This window comes from Amphiura filiformis, chromosome 4, assembly GCF_039555335.1.
Source record: "Amphiura filiformis chromosome 4, Afil_fr2py, whole genome shotgun sequence".
Taxonomy (NCBI): Eukaryota; Metazoa; Echinodermata; class Ophiuroidea; order Amphilepidida; family Amphiuridae; genus Amphiura; species Amphiura filiformis.
Genome location: NC_092631.1, coordinates 21554460 through 21574662, shown reverse-complemented (window position 1 = coordinate 21574662; position 20203 = coordinate 21554460). Strand labels below are relative to the sequence as shown.

Sequence of the window (20203 nt, the reverse complement as noted above, 5' to 3'; positions counted from 1 at the left end):
TTGTCGAATGTCGTTCAATATTAACAATTAACACGGTAGTGCTTTTAAAGATAAATACCCGAATTTAAGAGTTGCAGTTTACAGCAATCAATGGTTATTACGCAAGCACTGTGGCACGTAAAACCATCCATTTATCTTCGTGTTGACTTCAAATCAATTCAAATAGCTGCAACTTTTGAATTCAGGTATTTTTCTTTCAAAACACTGCTGTGTTAATATTGAACAAAATTGGACAATTGGGTATCAAAATGCGCGTAAATTAATCATTCTTCTTTCTATGTTGAAATATTGTGAACACATTAGTTATGACGCTATAGGTGTATAACAGCTGCGTTACTTTTTGTGCAGTCTATAACGTGGATCATGTGTTTAATTTTTATTTGTCAGCCTCATCCATTATCAATGGAAACTAATGGGTACCAATCATTTTGATACAGCTTGTATAATTATAAAGATTAGAAAATAAGCTTGAAAATTACACCAAATTTGTATTCTTTTGATTGGCCTTGGATTTCGGTTTGTTTTCAGATAGAACCTCTTTTTGGTAGCAAGATGGCGGATCTGTGTGAAGGTTGCACCATGCATACAGCTCATAATTATGGGATGGGATCAAGCAAAATCAGTTGGAACTCGGAAATATTAAATTTTCAGTTTCTTATAGGACAGTAAGGCCTCATATCCATAGGCTGTTCCCTTGTGGTGTGTGCCCTTGTTCCGTGTTCACTTTTTCCCATGTGACCTGCCACACAGACAACAAACCTTTGTTTTGCTTAGCGGCCACGAGGCCTAAGGCCTCGTATCCATAGGCTGTTACCTTGTGGCGTGTTTACTTTTTCCCATGTGACCTGCCACACAGACAACCTATGGATACGGCCACTAAGCAAAACAAAGGTTTGTTGTCTGTGTGGCAGGTCACATGGGAAAAAGTAAACACGGAACAAGGGCACACGCCACAAGGGAACAGCCTATGGATACAAGGCCTAAAAGGCATTTAAAAGCATCTGGATTTTGAAGAAAACAACATTGAAATTGAACAACCAGTTCCAAAGATGTGAGCAATTAAAGAGTTTCCAAAACAACTGGAAACAAAAGGAAATTATTTCCTTTGTGTGGCTGTATATCAAAAAAGTATTCATATTTAGTGAAAATTGTATTGTAATGTAAAAATAAAATAAATGATAAAAAGAATGTACTGTATGTTTGTGGATGTGTTATTTGTCTGAATGAAACTTACAAAATAACACAAAAATAAGATAAATAAAAAACCAGCAGTTGATATTGAATCTCCATGTTCTTTATTAAACATACTACTTCCAAGTTGATTATTATGTATTACACTTCTACATTCACCAATTCAATTAGATTCATTCATCTGGGCATGTTGAAATTAAGATGTACCTCCGGGACTGCCTTTTGAGGAGAGCGAGAACAATCACTCTCTACTGCTCTCCATAAATCTGATATAGGAGAGTGATTTTTAGCTTTCCTTAGTTGACCATTCTCTCCTTGCATTGTATTATAAAGAGCTCTCCTTGAAGGCTCCAGAAGAGCTATTTAATCCTCTCCTGCAAAGTCCAAAAGACAGTCCCTGGTACCTATTTTTGACAGACGAAACAACGTTGTGACTGAAATCTTCAGTCTTGAGCTAAGTTGCGGTGCGATTCTGGAGACTAAGCCTGTTAATATTTGCATCAGAGAAACCGCCCAAGCTATTCAGAATGGAATTGCAGGTCACTGCACCAGAGAGCTAGCTCAAATGGAACCGATCAAAGGCTCTGTGAAACAACTCAGTGGTTTGCTTGCATTTGAAAGCCAGTGGACATCATTTTTACACCAAGGATGTCCTAATTTTGATGGTTTTGATGGTTTGAGTATGGTGTTAGTGAGCGGTCTGTGTAAACTCTCTCTCCGCTTGGCCAGAATTATCAAGGACATTCCTCATCGATTGTTATCTATACTGGAATTTACCGATTTGCATCACAACCCAGCTGAAGAATGAGGGTTCCAGTCGCAATGTCAGTTCGCCCATCAAAAATAGGTATGTCTAGTTCAGGCTTTCTCAACTGGCGGCGCGCGCGCCACTTGTGGCGCTTGGAGTTAGTCGAAGTGGCGCATGAAGTGACGCACGGTAAATTTACTAGTTTTTTCCTCATAAAATTGTTTACAAAAAAGGGGTGAAAATACCACATCTGAGCCTTTAGATAGCCTTAAAATCTCAGAGCTTCCGGGGGCGCTGCCCCCTGGACCTCCGCGGCTGGGGCTTTCACACTGGAACCCTACAGTGGCCATAAGGCGCGGGCCTCCTGGACCCCATATGATCCGCTATATGCGTTCGATCCCAGAAACGCTCCGTCACAAAATGCTCCCTAAACATATTGGCACTTCATTATCACTAAAATTTCCCAGTTGGCACTTCAAATAAACTAGTTGAAGGCCTGGTCTAGTTGACCAGATTTAAATTAAATCTTTAATAATCCAAATTTAATTACACTATCATGATAAAAATTGCAAAATGCTTTATCCCCTTCACCTGCATCCGCCACTTTCATATAAAAGATAATTACAAACTCTTGGACAGATTGCACTCTTTTAGAAGACTCCAGTTTGCACTTTGCAGAACCTCTACTAATACAACAGATCTGGTATACTTTTCAAATATTGAATTTCAGATTATTTGAATTCAACCTGTGTGATTAAACTGACCACCTACAATACACTATGCTAACTGTATGTATGAGACCAACGGTGATTTCAAATTAGGAATTTCAATGGGTTCATGATCAGCCAAGCATGCAAGTATAAACTACAGTCGGTCTACTCTGAAGTACAAAGTACCAATGCGGACGCACACACTGCCGACTTTGAAGGCACGCATACCTGCAGCAGAGACGCAGCACTGTTAACGCGCTGTATACGCGCGCATTGTCACTTTGTACTTTACTTCAGAGTGGACAAACTGTACCAAGCTTTGGTCATTTTTAATCGGCTGTAAAGCTTCTGCAAAATCTAAGAGTATATGGTATGTAGACTGCTCTGCTCTTTGACCATGTTATTAAATCTACATGCATATGCAAATTCAGAATTTTACTCGCATATGTTGAAGTCAATCATGACAAAAGTTTGGTAGAATTGACATTTTTGGTAAATCCCATAAGCCTTTGCGGGTAGACCTTTGATGTTGTCATGCTGATGTGCACATCATTAGACACGCCACACAGTGTCATCGCCCCGATATCTTCATGGCAGAAATCGCCATGGTAGGTTGAATCCACAGCCACGCATGGCCATTTTGTTCCGACCTTTGAGACGCATAATGAGCCGAGTGACATCCGACTAAGGCTACTGACAATAGCCTGGTAATTGACCTCTGTGTGTGTGAGTGAGCATGTATACGCCATGATGAGGTCAATGGTCATCTGCTTTTAGACTGCTAGCCTATGCTGCGCTATAGTTCGGCACATATAAAATCAGAATATTTTTGTCAGTTTTTGAGTTCAAGACGCAAGCTTCTTTCTCAAGACACAAGCTAACGACTATCATATCCGTTGAACACAATATTCAAGTGCAAGGAACCAAATCTGGCTTCTTTAGACTAAATAAATTACGGCGGGAGATATTCATCATTTTCTACCACTGTATCCAAAGATTTATCATCTGAATATCAAATCGTGCATAGCACATTCAAGTGTATCGATCCCGGGTATTCATTTCAGTGTCTCTGCTGTATAATGTAATTATTAACCAGCGATGTTGGTGTGCGCCACAGCTTTCAAATGTGCAGTAACTATATATGCACACATCTCTGGTCTACCTACAAAGGCTCATGGGATTTTCCGAAAAGGTGCAATTTCTTTTGATGATCGACATACACATTGAAACTCCCAACTTAATACATTTAAAATATCACCCATGCCATACAGAAAATTAACTTAACTGATTATTTTAAGATTAATTAATATAAACTGTACCTCAGCCTATATAGGTATATAAAAAAATAAATTTTGGCTGTTTTTGAGGAACCACCTGCAGCATCAACTGAACTGAAAGTGTCCGCTCTTCCTTTTTGTCATGAGGTGACGGTATATTACATCCAAAGTGATTATACCAAAAGAGTACCAACTCAAATTTGCCCTGTGTGTAATGGTTTGTCGCTCATAAAGGACAAATAGTGCACCTCCTGCATTTATGGGCTAAATAGAACAATACTTTGCATATTTAAGCTTGAGCTTTACAAAGGCTTGCGCACGCAGCGCTTGGCACAAGCTTTTGGCACCACACATTATATGCAGAACACAAACAACCTTTGAATAAAAGTTTGCCGGTCACATAGCAAAATAATCCGGAGGTACACTCAGTCTTATAATTTTGTTTACCTTAGGTCCACTTTTGCCCACCATTTTGAAAGTTGTGGTACAATTTTATTTGCCGCAGAGCAACTTGAAGTGCAGTATCAGACAATCAACACATTAGTCAGTACAATTTGCATCGCAATTTCCACACTTTTAAAGTTGTATCGCAACAGGCAAATTGCACTGCGATAGGGCTTATTTTGAATGCTGGGTACACTGTTTTGCCCTGTATTTATAGCAACACACAAACATGAGTCGGTACTCTTGGTTGTAGCTCATTGATTATGATAAAAACCCATGTACTGTCACTGTCTTTCTGTGCCAACTTAATGCTCAGCATGCTGGCCATAGGCTTTGACATAAAAAAAAGTCCCAAGTTTTGAGATACTTACTCAAAATATCAAAAGTTTTCTCAAAAACCACTGAACCAATACTAGGCTTGTTTGTACTCATTTTAATGCATTTTTCATGCTGATTCCAAATATGGTTATGAAAATGTACAATTCTGAAATTTTTGAATTAAAAAACAAATTTGGAACTTCACAGCTGCAGTCAACACCCGTAATCTTCTCGTCAGAGAAATCTAGAAATCACATTTTAGGTCTGAAATTATCTTTGTCCTGTCTGAGTTGTCCCATTACTACAACTGGATCAGTCTTGCCACCAGCATGCTTCTGAACAGTGGGCTCCCTGTAAATGAATAAAACACATGTCACTTAAAATTATGAAGCAACACAATCTTGAAGAATTCTTGCATAGATACAAAATCAAGAAATGAAAGCAAGATTTCTGATAATTTTTAAAAAATTGTTTAAATTGGTATAAAAATATTGATTTTCTTTGTATTGCCTCATCTGTTCAGACCAAAATTAAACAGGGACATATCTGACAGTGAAAACTATCATTTTCAGGAAAAGAAATACAATTCTTATGGAAAAATTACAATGTGGCTTTAATATTGCTTGACACATTAGGCAGCTCTATTTGAATATCATACACCCTCTGAAAAATATTCATCCAGAATCTTCCACAGAGGGAGGGTGCATTTCAAATAGAGTTGGTTAATGTGCTAATTCCATTTGAAATTTATACACCCCCTAAGGAAGATATTTCTAAAATCTTCCACAGGGGTAGTGTGGATTTTAAATGGAATAGCCACCTGAGTCAAATACTTAAAGGTGGGTAACCTGATTGACAGCCTCATCCCCCACTTTACCTCATCAAAATGCTGATTTTGGTATCAGGTGAAAGCTCATATTTTTCTCATAAACATGCTGAAATTTGACGAATCAGATCTGTATTTCCCAAGAAATCATCAAAAAACTGCCTAATTAGTCTCAACTATGGTATACCATAGTATACAAATATTGACTGCTATGAGGGCATGGTTAAAATTATAGGCCCAGGTGATCTCAAAACCATGACTATGCCCGAGGCGTAGCCGAGGGCATAGTCATGGTTTTGAGATCACCGCTGGCCTATAATTTTAACCATGCCCCTAATAAAAAGCAGTCAATATTTGTTTTATATACCAAATCTTAAGATTCTTGTCATCTGTTTGGTTAAAAGCATCGATTTTGGGAAGAGAAATTGATAGTTTCAAGGGAGTTTCAATGCTAACGGCATACAGATTACAATCTGCGATTTCTGCGTAATTATAACGCTTGAAAACAGTAACGCGTGCGTAATATCATTTTACGCTGGAAAAAAAACGCGCAGTTTGATTTTGACGCACGTGACCGGTCCATAGTTCATTTCCATGGACCGGTCCATAGTTCATTTTGCGGGCATAGTTAATTCAATGACTGCACTTTCAACCAATCAGATGACAGGAATCTATATATGAGGTATATAATTCAGACTATAATTAGGCAGCTTTTTGATGATATCTTGGGAAATACACTGAGTTGGAACTTCTAATTTCAATATGTTTATGAGAAAAATAGGGCCTTTCACTTGAAATCAATATATTACATGATCATGATGATTATCATTAATAAAAACACTGTAGACTACCAATATCACACTGTATGTCGGTAATTCCATTAGGAATTAGTCACATTTACAAAAAACATTTACATTTTCTTTTTGCATGAGTGCTTGAAAGGGATGACATTTTATGTTATACGTAAGTTTTAAAGAATTTGATTTTCCAAATATATCAGGTCACCTTCCTTTAAAGTGTTGATTGACTTACGCGACTCTCATGAATGGGTTGAACTTCTTTTCTTCTGCAATGGTTGAGGGTACGGTGGGCTCACCCTTAGCCCTCTGCTCCTATAGAAATATATACAAGTCATGCAAAACATAGTAAATATATTCAAACATTGCCTTGTGTAACTTCTGTATTGATACTGTTACCGACGGTATAACATTGTACCGACAGTATAAACATCGGCTACGGTATCATACACAGATTTGGTTTAAAATGATACAGGATGTGTAGTTGGGTGAGTAAGACTTGCCTGCCAATTTTAATTTTTGCCAAAAAAGCATTTTTTTGACTTATGCCATTTTTATCATTAAAAAACCCCATTGACTTTGCACAGTGGTTTTAACACTAAGCCTCATTCACTATTGGTAAATGTTTGAAAATGGATACTTTGTTTACATATCATTTTTCTCCTTTATATCCCCTTTATAGAACTGCTTTTTGGATCTTTTTATTACAAAAATGTTACCAAATAATATTAGTGGCTTTTTTCCTATATGAAGAGCTTTGTTGCAAAACCCCTTACATCCACTTGAGCAATTTTGAGAAAACATTAAAAAAAATCATCAAAAAAGTACTGATATATGGGGGTTTGCAACAAAAGCAGTTTTTGGTGGGATGCTCATCCTACCCAAGCATCCCACAAAACTGCTTTTGTTGAAAACCCCTTATATCAGTGATTTTTTGATGATTTTTGATGTGTTCTCAAAATTGCTCAAGTGGGTGTAGGGGTTTTGCAACAAAGCTCTTCATATATAATAGTAGTAATAAAGGGGATATTTGAAGGTATAATGTTATTACTAAGTACTTGCTCAAATTTTCTTGATTAGATCTAGAAACACTGAATGACCCAATTTCATAATTATTGTCTGAGCTAACCATATAGGGCCAATTTTAAGGTTATTAAATTTAGAAACTTTTCTCGCCAGGTTTTTAAAATAAAATCCACAATGTTTAGCCCAGGCTTCCTCAAATAGATTTGTTGAAGCGCCACATGAAATTAAAAAAACCTGCGAAGTCGCCGGGGGAGTCAGAGGGTGTTTTCCCCCTCTGAAGCTATCGATTTTTTTTAATTTGAGGTGCAAATGACGCCATTTGGTGCAACATTTTGGACTATTTTAGCCTGTCTTTACAAGGATAACATGGGAATTGCATTATTTATTTATTTTTTTAATCTAAACGGCGCTGCGCGCCACTCGGGAACCCACGGCGCACCACGCGCCGCTATTTGCGGAGCCCTGGTTTAGCCTATCATGTGCTCAATAAAGTATTGTTCTGTGCTTTTAGGTTCTTTTCTCATCAAGTAACCAACAATTTGACACAGAGCAGCCATTGCTACAACCTCGTGATGTTACAAAATGTTCCATCTTTGCAAGCAGCTTACCTTTGCCCATGCAAACCTGTCCTGTGCATCTTTATTGTTTGGTTCCACATGCAATGCATATGTGAGGTTGCTCACGGTGTACTCATGACCACAGTAAACTTTCTGTAAGAACGATACCATCAAAATATGAATTTGTATGCATAATTACAATGAATTGAAGACACTGCTTGAACCTAGTATAAGAAAGTATTTTTAACATGTGGCACACTTTGTGTGAAAATTCACCAAAATACTGTATATTGTACAGGACTACTACAACACTGATTTACCCTTCCCCTCTTATCTATCAATGTTGGAACACTTTGGAAAACTGCTGAAGACACAGGCAATTCCCAACATTGCATGGTTGAGACGAGGTGCCAGTTTTCCGTTTCTGTTCTTTACATGAAAGTGTTCCAAGACTTTTTTCCAATATTGTAGACATCATAAGATGTCTTATGGCATGGTCTACCTACTGCTGCCCACTCACCTGAAGGATGACCTCAAGCAGGGATTTACCATTTTGTGAATGCTTGTCAATGCATTAAATCCCTGATACTTTGGTGATGTCACTTGAAGACACACCTTTGGCTCAGCCGATTATAAATATAAATAAGACTGACAAGTTGTACGCATTCATACCATTTTGCTTTTTGCCATCATTAAATCTTGTTCTTTAAATTATTCTTATTCACATCAGTCCTTTTAAGCAAAACGATACACCTTAATTACATGTAAAGAAAACAATTATACTTGAAGCATTTTTAAGCTGCTTATTATTATGCATAACTCACCGTGTCTTCCGGAAGTTTTGAGAGATTTTCAATGAGGGCGCTGTACATTTGCTGAGGTGTCCCCTCAAAGAACTTGCCACAGCCAGCTTGGAATAGAGTATCACCTGTGAAACAAGATCACAAGCACACAGGTAACAAAGCAAGCTATTATCTATATGTAGCTATAAAAAATTTTATTCAAAAATAAAAATAATGGGGGGGGGGGAGAGCTTAAGCTTGCGAGCTAGTGTACCGACAAAAAAGACGATGTCAACAACAAGTGTTCTTGGCAAGTGTTTTACGTCAGTGAACCTCCCTCTCTTCAGTACCAACACATAGCAGATTTCGGCCAATTTCCTGGATGGGGCCAATTTTGTGAATGCGGACTGTCAGTACAAATGGCTGCAATCAACAACTTGTCATGTACCAATGAATAAGTATGACTGGGCGCTGTGGCACCCCCCCCCCCCTCCCCCACAACCACTGGGTCAAAATGTATATCGGTCATTCCAGTCCACATTCCACTCACTGTTCCATTTGGAATGGAACAATCCATCAATCACCTTTTATTATTTGACCATCACTCTACTTATGATAGATATTTTGTATACAGTTGTACTCATATTACGATGATGGGTTACTCAAGTTGAAGTCCATACACCCTCTGTAGCAAACATGACCTTAATCTCCCACATATAGGGGGTGTAGAATTCAAATGGAGCCACCCATTCAGGTAACCCCATTTGAAATTCACTCCCTGTGTGAAGATTAAGGTCATGTCTTCCACAGGGGGTGTATGGATTTCAACTGATGATGGGCTACTCCAGTTGAAATCCATACACCCACTGTGGAAAACATGACCTTAATCTTCCATATAGGGGGTGTAGATTTCAAATGAAATCACCCATTCAGGTAACCCCATTTGAAATTCACACTCCCTGTGTAAAAGACTATCATGCCTTCCATAGGGGTGTATGGATTTCAACTGGAATAACCTGATAACACCGTACTTGCGATGATGGGCTAATCCAGTTGAAACCCATATACCCACTGTGGAAAACATGACCTTAATCTTCCACATAGGGGGTGTAGATTTCAAATGAAATCACCCATTCAGATAACCCCATTTGAAATTCATACTCCCTGCATGGAAGATGACAATCACATCTTCCATAGGGGGTATATGGATTACAACTGGAATAGCCTGATGACACTTACCAGTGAATACAGCTGGGTCCTGGCCATCATCCCCTGTGACAAAATAACAGATATGACCCTTGGTATGGCATGGTGTAAACATGCACTTCACGTTCAATGAACCAATCTGATACAGACAAGCAATAGAGAAAAACAAAATATAATATTTGGGATAATCTTTTTATCTTTTCTGTTTCGGGAGATCTATTGTTCAGAAATGAAAACGCAAGGGATTAAGTGAGTTGGTGTGTAATTTGACTTCATTGTTACGTTTGGCGCATCATGCTTCTCATTTCAAGAGGTAATAATAGGTGCTGTCAATCACACTTATGTCTGTCAATAAAGGTTGGATAAGTCAATTATATGCAACACTGGTGCTTCAAGTGGGTAATCTTACTCATGTCTCTCATTTAACTAGGCAGGATAGGCCTACACCTGGTCCGAACGCAAATTTGATGTCATTCTGGTCTATATTAATGTGACATTTAAAAAAGGACCCCTCCCTCTTTTCCTCTCGCTTTCTTCTCTTTCTAGTCTGTCTGTCTCTCCCCCTCCCCAACTCTCACCTGTGTCATGTTCTGAATTACGTGGATATCTGAATTTTATTGGATGTTGTATTTCAAGTCTGTATTCTGCAAAGTTTCCCTTTACCCCCCCCCCCTCTCACTGTTTTAGCAGTATTGAGGCCTATTATCAACCTCTCCTCTCCTCTCCTCTCCTTGACTGGACTCTCCTCTCCTTGTCTCTCCTCGACTTTCCTCTCCTCGACTTGACTTGACTCGAGATGAAGGGGTTTGAGCTTAAACATCTAGACACTGTATTTTACAGATAAATATCGAAAAGAAACTAAGATGAAACAGACGTGGAAAACAATTACCGTAACCACCCGGGTATAAGCCCACCTTCGGCTATTTTTCAAAACATTCTGGGAACAAGGGTGCACTCAGGTATAAGCCCAGTACTAAATTTTGGCCAAGTTCTTAAATCAAATCAATGCTTTGCTCTCATATTTAAGAACAAATCAAAAAAAAAAATCAGTTGATAATTAACATTCTACACTAATAACTACAACTTAACCAAAAATAGTAGGGTATTCACCCATCATGCTGCCCGTACAGCTGGTCCTATATTATAGAACTCATTGCAAAAATCTTTAAGAGCGTCTTACTCAATGAAACATTTTCGGAACATGTACAAAAGACACTTAATTTCAAAATATGAATACCTGAGTGGAAGAAGGGCCCAACTCCATCAAAACTGTTTTTGAGATATTTTAAAGAAAAAGCATAATATTTGAAAAAGTTTTATAGACAGAATGTTTTCATCTTCAGGGGACCTTTGATACATGAACATACAATATTACATGCATTCGAAATTATATATGATGTTTAGGCAACGGTACAGGTCTTAATACAAACTGGAGTTGGGCCCTTCTTCCAATAATATACTGCAAGTGCCAGTTCTGCAAGCAGATGTGTTATAAATAGCTACAGAAATTTGGTAATTATCCATTAATTGCACAAGTAGAAGCATGTAATATGTTCGCAAGAAAGTTTATTGTAGTGAGAAGCAGATTTCATGGATGAACAAAATTCCTCTTTAACCCAATATTTGAGAATGAAAACCATGATTAAGTGTATGTGGAAGACTATTTAGAGAGTGGATTTTGGCTCATCTTTCATACACAAGGAAGAACAGTCTGCTGGCAATAAAATGCTGGGTCTAACTCAGGTATTCATATGATTAATTTTGGTTCTTGTTTGTTTGTTTGTTGTTGTTAATTTTAGTTTTTTGTGTTTTCTGTTTGGTAACTTTACTGTTAAAGGGGATGACTACCTCTGGCCTTACTGGCCTTTCGGCCTTCTCCTCCATGATTCATTGATGGTATTTTGAATTGTGGAAATGAATGAATGAATGATTGAATATATATCAAGTAAAACTCAATATAAAAACACAACTATAATTAAAGACAGTGATAAAACAATTTATCGCGTCTGATGTCACTGTCAATTACGATCCTTGATTGGTTACAACAGGATAATCAGCGCGTAAAAGGAAGACCGATCTATCTGGTGCTGATCGAAGAAAAGGAATAGCAGCAAATGGCGAAAAATTACGTACTTTTACAAGGCAAAAAGCAGCTTTTCTAGGCACTGTCGACATGGTGCCTTCACCAAAGAAAGTTTCCTACTATAAAGACCTAACTTTTGAGATGGTTTGCATGTCAAAAGGTGCAAAATTAACAATAAGGCGCCCGCTTATAAATCCGCGTTCAGCAAGTCATCATCACGACACTTGTAAACAAACCGTGCTCGAGTTTGATTGACAGGTGACGTCAGACGCGATAAATTGTCTTTATCTTTGTCTTTCATTATATATACAAACCTTAAATGTATCCCCATGTGTGACTTTATTAGTGAGTGCTCCAATACGTTCATCTCCACCATAAAATGTCAGCCCTTTGGATAATTCTGCTAGTTTCTCATTCCCACCTGCATGATCCCTGCAAACATGTATACAAACACGAACAGAAAGAAAGTAAACACTTGAATTGTACAGTAAGAAGTTGTAATTTTGTCACCGAGGTAATTGCATTAATATAGAACAGACGATAAGTCCTATTTTGGTCTATGGCTATGCACAAGTGCGTTTACCTTAATTTATTCATGAGATTGTGGGTTCTTGCTTTGGCAGGACCGGATGAAGATAAAAACTTGGCTGCATATGATGCAGGTTACTTCGCTGAATGTTCTACAGATTTTGGAATTTGCAGGAGAGCATTAAATAGCTCTTCTGGAACCTTCAAGAAGAGCTGTTTAGAGCATTTACAATACAATGTAAGGAGAGAATGGTCAACTAAAGAGAGCTAAAAATCACTCTCTTATATCAGATTTAAGGAGAGCAGTAGAGAGCGAGAGCCCCTCGCTCTCCTAAAAAGGCAGTCCCAGATTGTGGGCTGGGAGTCAAACTACCATTGGCTGGCTGGTTTGTGACAAAATGGTGATCCCTAGTGTTTCTAAAACACCAGGCTGACTGGGTTTGGAACATTTGAGTTGATGATAGTAAATGTTTTGGGTGTTAAGGATTAAATAAATGGATATGGCAAGAGGACATACTTTTTGGAGAAGGTGGACATTTTTCACTCATATATAAGTAGTGTCATTGACCAGACGAGGAAGTAACCTACATCATTTGTGGTCAAGTTTTTATCTTCACTTGGTCCTGCCGAGACTCAAAACCCATTTAGAAGGCAAGCACACTAGTGCACAGACCAAAAGAGGATTTTAATCACCACAAATCACCATTTGACCACAAATGATGTAGGTTACTTCACTGAATGTTTCTATATATGGAAGTGGACTGGGATTCAAACTACCATCATGGTGGTCTTTGACAATAAGTAGACATCTAAATCTAAATATGGGCTATTCCAGTTAAAACCCATACCACCTACATGTATGGAAGACTTGACCTTAATTTTCCACACAGGGAGTGTGAATTTCAAATTGGGTTACCTGAATAAGGGCCTCCATTTGAAATATACCTCCTGTGTGACAGATGTCTCCAATAGGGGTGTATCGTTTTAAACATACATATGCCAGAGTGAATCTATTGATTCTACATACTGTTTTACTAAAATCTAAAATGTGGGTTTTAAATGTGAGTTGGACAAAAACTATTTTTCACATTTATAGGCCTATCTTTTGATGATGTTTGAGATTTCACTACCTTGGCCTAAAAGTGTGAGAAAGTGCCCACAAGCGTGAGACTCGCATCAAATACATGAGAGTTGACAGCCCTGCCCTGGTATGTCTTTAATTTATATATTACAGTGACAGCTTACCAGTGATGATGCGTTGTTAAGACTGATTTCAACTGCACCCCATCTTCTTTGACAGCTGATAAAACCTGAAAATTAGAAGAAACTTAATTGTAAACAAATAAATATTTTCTTTTTATAAAATGGCAAGATGGGGGAGGATCACTTGACATTGACAAGGGAGTATCCAGGGCTGGGGAAAAATGAAATTTTCCCTGGTAGTTGATCAAAATTTCCCTTCAAAAAGACAAATTTCCCTCCACATTCTTTGTATTTCTTTGACAGCTGATAAAACCTGAAAATTAGAAGAAACTTAATTGTAAACAAATAAATATTTTCTTTTTATAAAATGGCAACATGGGGGAGGATCACTTGACATTGACAAGGGAGTATCCAGGGCTGGGGAAAAATGAAAATTTCCCTGGCAGTTGATCAAAATTTCCCTTCAAAAAGACAAATTTCCCTCCACATTCTTTGTATTTCTTTGTTTAAGGACCTTAATTAAGTTAATTTCCCTCCAAACTTGCAAATTTCCGGGGAAGGAGCTTCCCACTTTACACATTTTGTCCAGGCCTGGGAGTATCTACAATGTATAGTATTCTAATGAACATGGACTTTCAAAAAGCAATATGTACATGTACATGTAGTACTAGTAGTGATCTGAAAAAGTACCACTAAACAATTTCAGGTAACCCCATTTGAAATTAGGCACGGTTTCGCTGGCCAGCGAAGCCCAAGACCCGTGGCAAGGTGTTGCCGACCCAGTGCTTGGCCTGCGAGGGGTCTCGGGTTCGAATCCCACTCAGAGCAAACAACTTCTTTCTTTCTTTTCTCTCTTTATTCCTTCCTGGGTTAAGGTAATGTCTTCCATAAGGGGTATATGGATTACAAGTGGAATAGCACATCACCTTTTCTGGGTTCACTGCATCAACAATAGCTCCTTCATTTGTTTTCTCATCCACAATGAGATACATATAGTTGTCATCTAACGCTGGCAGTAGTCTCACCCTCATGTCTACTTGTGAGATCAAGATGCTTGATGAATGACAAGAACGGTAAAGACTTGGAGAGAGTCTAGCGCACAGAGATGAAGTTGTGGTCACCAGAATTCTTGCTAGAAAAAAAAGAGAATTTTTTTTTCATCACAACTTCTTGCTTGTGGTCATAATTGTTTAAGGTGTTACAAACTACAAACTTACAAACTGTGCAACATTTAGTTGAAAATCACAAAATGTTTAAAAATCATTTATCAAAATTTTTCAATACCGTACTTTAAATAACAATGGATTAAAATTTTAAAAGTTGATTGCACATTTTGGAATTTTCCGTCCACATCGCAACTTTTGTCATGTATTCAAAAACAAGCCTACAATGTACACAGTTTCTGTGCTGAGATCAACTACATATTAAGGGTAGACGAGGTATTGTTGGTCGAAGCAACCTAAAAATCAATTTTCATTATCTAGATCAATATATTATTGAAAAATAACACCTTGATGTTTTGCAAAAGTTCATTCTACAAATTGTTTACTTTGCAAACTTGCTTAATTTATTGTAGTTAATGAGTTATACGATGTACGTTTTACAAAAGTGTTGTTGTTTCAGCCCTCTTTACAACATAACTCAAGAACCGCAGCACCTATAAAAGTATATCTGTGATATTTTAATTCTTCTACACACTCGCTATGAATTGAGCAATGCAGTTTTTGCCAAAGCTCACTACCATTAAGTAAGATGCTGTGAACTACCAAATCACAACAGTTTAAAATAGTTAATAACCTTAATACACCTGGGTCCTGGGAGTAGATAAAAATAATATGTACTAACAGGTTAAACGTGTTACAAAAAAAGTTATACCTTCATCAAATAAATGAAAATAACAAAATCCATTGAAATCTGAAAATCGTACAAAACAATATACAATTATTACCAAATAGGGTGCATTTCGCTAGACTTGAGTCCAGTCCTTGTTGAAAGAGATAAGGGTTAGGGTTTAGGGTTGGGGTAGGGCAGACTTGTAATAAGACTAGTACTAGTTGCACCCTAAATTCGGTAATCGCTCCTAAAAAAATTCAAGAATGACCCAGAAGAGGAAACTGTTATAAGTCACTGTTAGTACGAGGAACCCATACCGTAGTAGCTCTGCACAACGGTATGAGATGAAGTGTATACAAAAAGCTAGTGCAACGTTGTACTAAAAAATATAAGGCTCCTGTAGCTTAAATAGTTGCATGTTTGTCATAATATTAATTACACAGCTTCTTGTACTTCTTGTCTAAACTCTTATGCTTGTAATTGTAATTAATACCGTACCCCATTATTTATCCAGAATAAATAAAATTCATTAACACATGATCCACATCGGCGCACCAAAACTGAGATGGCACTTCAGTGCAAACTTAGATAGGGCAGCACCAATACGAAAATGTCATACCAATAAGGCCATGCGTTTTAACCTCGCCGACTTTTCGTCACACACTGATTTTTGAAATTTGCGACACTTTTTCACCTTCAAATGCCCATATTTTTCAAACCATACCCCCCAGCATGATAAAAGTATACATTTTCTGAAAGGAAATTGAACAAGGAATCCAACAAGAGACTCAGAAACACTGTCAGATGTAAGATTAAAATGCTACATTTATGTGAATGAGACAAAACATCAACTGACAGTTGTACAGGGGTATAATGTCACTAACATTTCTGTGTTACCCCTGCATCCTATTTTATGTCATTTTCTAATAGATCAGAGTAAGGGCTTTCCTGCAATAGATAAATGCATGGGGGTTATCACTTTCATAAAATGATACAACCCTACAAAAAGTGTCCAAAAGAGAATTAATTTTTCTTATTGTCTTGGATGACATTGGCCTATCATATACGGTACATATACCCTAAAGCAGCTAACTATTTTAACTTTGTATAAAATAAAAGTGTGGATAATAATGTCAGCTTTCTTTTGATACCAAATTTATTGATAAACACTCATTTTTAAGGAAAATAGCAACATATTTGCACACCGACTATGAGGCTCCCAGAATGAAAACTTGGCTTACAGTTTTGTGCAGAGTGCCCCGTTACCTCCACCACCCCAACCTTGGCCAATTGGAGTGAGTCCCATTCTATAGATGTTCAAGATATCTTACTGACACCTTTCCACAATTAATAATTGGTGTTTTAGCTGTCATTTGATGCCAAATTTACTATCAAATCTATTTTTATTCCAATGATACATTAAAACAAGTACCGTCGGATCCGTGAGCGGTCGCTTGGGACAAGGAATTCAATTTTGCAGTGTTGGTGTCTTTAAAAAAATTTTCAAAAAAAAAAATAATTAAAAAAGTCGGGAAAAAAAAAAATTGGAAAAAAAAATTTAGGAAAAAAAAATTCAAAAAAAAAAAATTTGGAAAAAAAAAATTTCAAAAAAAAATAAAATTCAAAAAAAAAAAAAATTTCAAAAAAAAAACAATTTCGGAAAAAAAAAGCGGACGGACGGACAGACTAACAGGCGGAGAGACATGGTGACTTATAGAGCTGCTACCCGCAGCTAAAAACTAATGACCAGTAGGCCTATTGACACAGTGAAAAATGTGATGCCACTCACCCATTTTAGATGTCAAGTTCAAAGCACATGCCCCTATCATTAGCTCAAGGCAGTTTATTGTCTCAACTATTTTACAGAATAAAAGTTCAGATAACAATGTCAGCTTTCTTTTGATACCAAATTTATTGATATACACTCATTTTTAAAGAAAATTTCAACATTTTTGCACTGCAAGGCACCAAAAATGAAATTTCCCATTGAGTTTGTGTATAGTGAGTCGCTGCCTCATGAGCCGCTGCCTCCACCACCCCTGACTTGGGTCATTGGATTGAATGCCATTCTGCTACGTACTGTTCAAGATACCTTCATGTAACTTTCCATAGTTCATCATTAATATATATTAGCTTTTATTTGGTACCAAATTTATTGCCATAGCTTCTTTACTTTCAAAGATATGCTCAAAAAACAAAATGATCATGGCGAAAAGTGTGACACCACCACCCTTTTTGGGTGTTCAGTTCAAAACGCATGGCCATAAATGATGTGTCTGTTTTGCCCGTTATTTATAAGTTTGTGTTGCGAACTAAGTCACTGTCAGTATTTTCTTTCATCAAAACAACCTAAAATACAATCATTACAGTGTCAGTGATATTGAAAACAACACCCGACTGGCAGCCAAGATCAATGCACAAACAGTATGGGGCCACATCTACAAACTATGCTTTGCTGGGTACAGGGTTCGAATTCGGCTGTATCGCATAGCAGTTTGCTCCACATTTTGAAGTAACTGCTACCCAATTTTGCATTTGTATAGCACTTTTTAAAAAATAGTGCTTTAGTATATGGAAGTATCCTGATTTATATGATGAATTAGCCAAAAACTGCTACACAAAATTTTTAACGAATTCGAACCCTGGCTGGGTAGCTGATTGTCACATACCTAGCATGTGGTTTCCAGCCCAAAAAGCAGGTTACTGTAGAAATATTCACAAAGAATGTACTACATGTAGCTCCTTCCTACTCTGGTGATGCCGATGGCTTCAAATAATTAAATAACTACCTTTGTTTGGTCAGCTCTCACTTTGCAAATTTGGCTTGCAAAAATTTTGCAAGTCACTGTGCAAACAAGTTATATATAAGGCCAAGTAAAAAATAAAACATGTTTCACGTCCGGGTTTTCGAGAAAAAGGAGGAAGAGGGGGCTTTTTATTTTTTATTTTTATCGCAAAATTGGTGTAAATACCCAAATTTCGAGCTGTCTTAGCGTATACAATAATGCCTGGAAAAAGGAGGAGGCCCTTTTTTATTTGTTGTTCTGAGAGTTACACCCCTCTAATGATCACAAAACCTTCCTAAAATGTTTCTTGTATCTTAATAAGGCTATAGAAAGCATCCCAACTTCCTAGACATATTTTTTGAAAAGTTATAACTGAATTTCAAAAAATAAAAATATATTTGAGGAAACCTCAAAAAAGGAAGCGGGAGGGGACGTGAAACATGTTTATTTTTTTATTTGGCCTAACATTATGGCAACCAATCCATAACATGCATGCATGCAAATTGAAATTGCATTTAGTAAAAATGATATTAAATGCAATGCAAAATTCAAAAGCTGGGGGATTTAGGCAAACCTAGAGGTGGGCAACGATTTTTGGCAGGCCGAGGGGAAGGGAAAAGATATTTACCAGGGGAGAGGACAAGCAATTTTCATCGGAATCGTGTATTTTATTCTAAAAAAACACAAACCGTTCAAACCCAAGGGAACGTCCTTTATTATTATAATACTAGTTCTTTGTTATTATTTACCTAATCCTCTTACGCCGTCTTGGCAATGGATGCCTGGATGTTTATGATGGGTTTTGATCGATTGGATGTCACTCAATTAATATTTAGTTATAATATATTTAGTTATAATTGTTTACAGTTATTTTATAATTTTCAGTGGAGAAATAAGTTTGATAATAGGCCTATTATTACTATTTATTATTATTTATTATTTATTTATTTATATTATCTATTATTGTTATTTTTATTTATTACTATTATATTATTATATTTTTATTATAAATATAATTATAAATATTAATCATTATTTTATTATTATTATTATTATTATTATTATTATTATTATTACTAGACCTAATATTATTATTACTATTTATTATTTAATATCACTATCTTATTTTTGAATTTGTAAAAATCAATTAAAAAGTAGGCCTACACTGAATTCATTTCAGATTTTTTCTTTATCTTTTTCTTTTTATAGGCCTTTTCGTTTATTTGTACAGCTAAGTATAATATATTATTTGTTTATGTTCTTATTTTTGTTAATTTCTTCAGGTAACTTTCATTTATTTATCATTCATGAATTAATTTAAATTTATTTAGATGGCACTGTAGGCTAGCATAGTAGCATGATTTTAATTTTATAAGTTTGTCATGATTTATTAAAATGACGACTTTGTTTATTATTTTACATGATAAATCTCTAGTACTAATAATTCCTGTATTTTTTTTATTTCTTTAAAAATCATAGATCATGATTCATTTTCATTTATATTATAAATGTATTTTTATTTATTTTTAAATCTGCTAAAATAATGTCAGCTGACCGTGGGTGATGGTATTCAAGTACTTGTGGCTTTTGATACCACGGAATAATCGAAGTCAAGTGGTGACTTCCATATAAGGCAAATATATAATGGACGTTCCCTTGGGTTTGAACGGTTTGTAAAAAAACATAAGCTTACCAAACATATTACCCTGGGAGCCGCCTTCTTTCACAGCTCGTCTTTAGTAAACACAGCTCGTCTCATCATAATTGACCGGTTTACATTTCATGGTTTTTGATATTATTGCCTCTAATTTATTTTGAATATAAAATAAACATTTACGGAAGCAATCTAGAAAAAGTGTTGTAATAAATGGCCAGCTGTATATTTAAA

General features: G+C 36.6%; 1 protein-coding gene across 2 annotated transcripts; it reads right to left on the bottom strand.

Moving 5' to 3' along the window:
* Positions 1-1865: 1865 nt before the first annotated feature.
* LOC140150688 (hydroxyacylglutathione hydrolase, mitochondrial-like) lies at positions 1866-20129 on the bottom strand. 2 transcript variants are annotated; one of them, XM_072172770.1, is made up of 9 exons: positions 20009-20129; positions 14623-14828; positions 13739-13803; positions 12280-12397; positions 9916-10021; positions 8719-8822; positions 7946-8047; positions 6547-6626; positions 1866-5039 (listed from the first exon to the last, which is right to left on the bottom strand). In XM_072172770.1, the coding sequence occupies exons 1-9, from the start codon at positions 20013-20015 to the stop codon at positions 4940-4942; spliced, it is 888 nt and encodes a 295-aa protein (XP_072028871.1). In that variant the 5' UTR covers positions 20016-20129; the 3' UTR covers positions 1866-4939. The 2 variants fall into 2 exon arrangements, with proteins under 2 accessions (XP_072028871.1, XP_072028872.1); XM_072172771.1 differs by lacking the exon at positions 20009-20129 and adding an exon at positions 18199-18220.
* Positions 20130-20203: the final 74 nt, after the last annotated feature.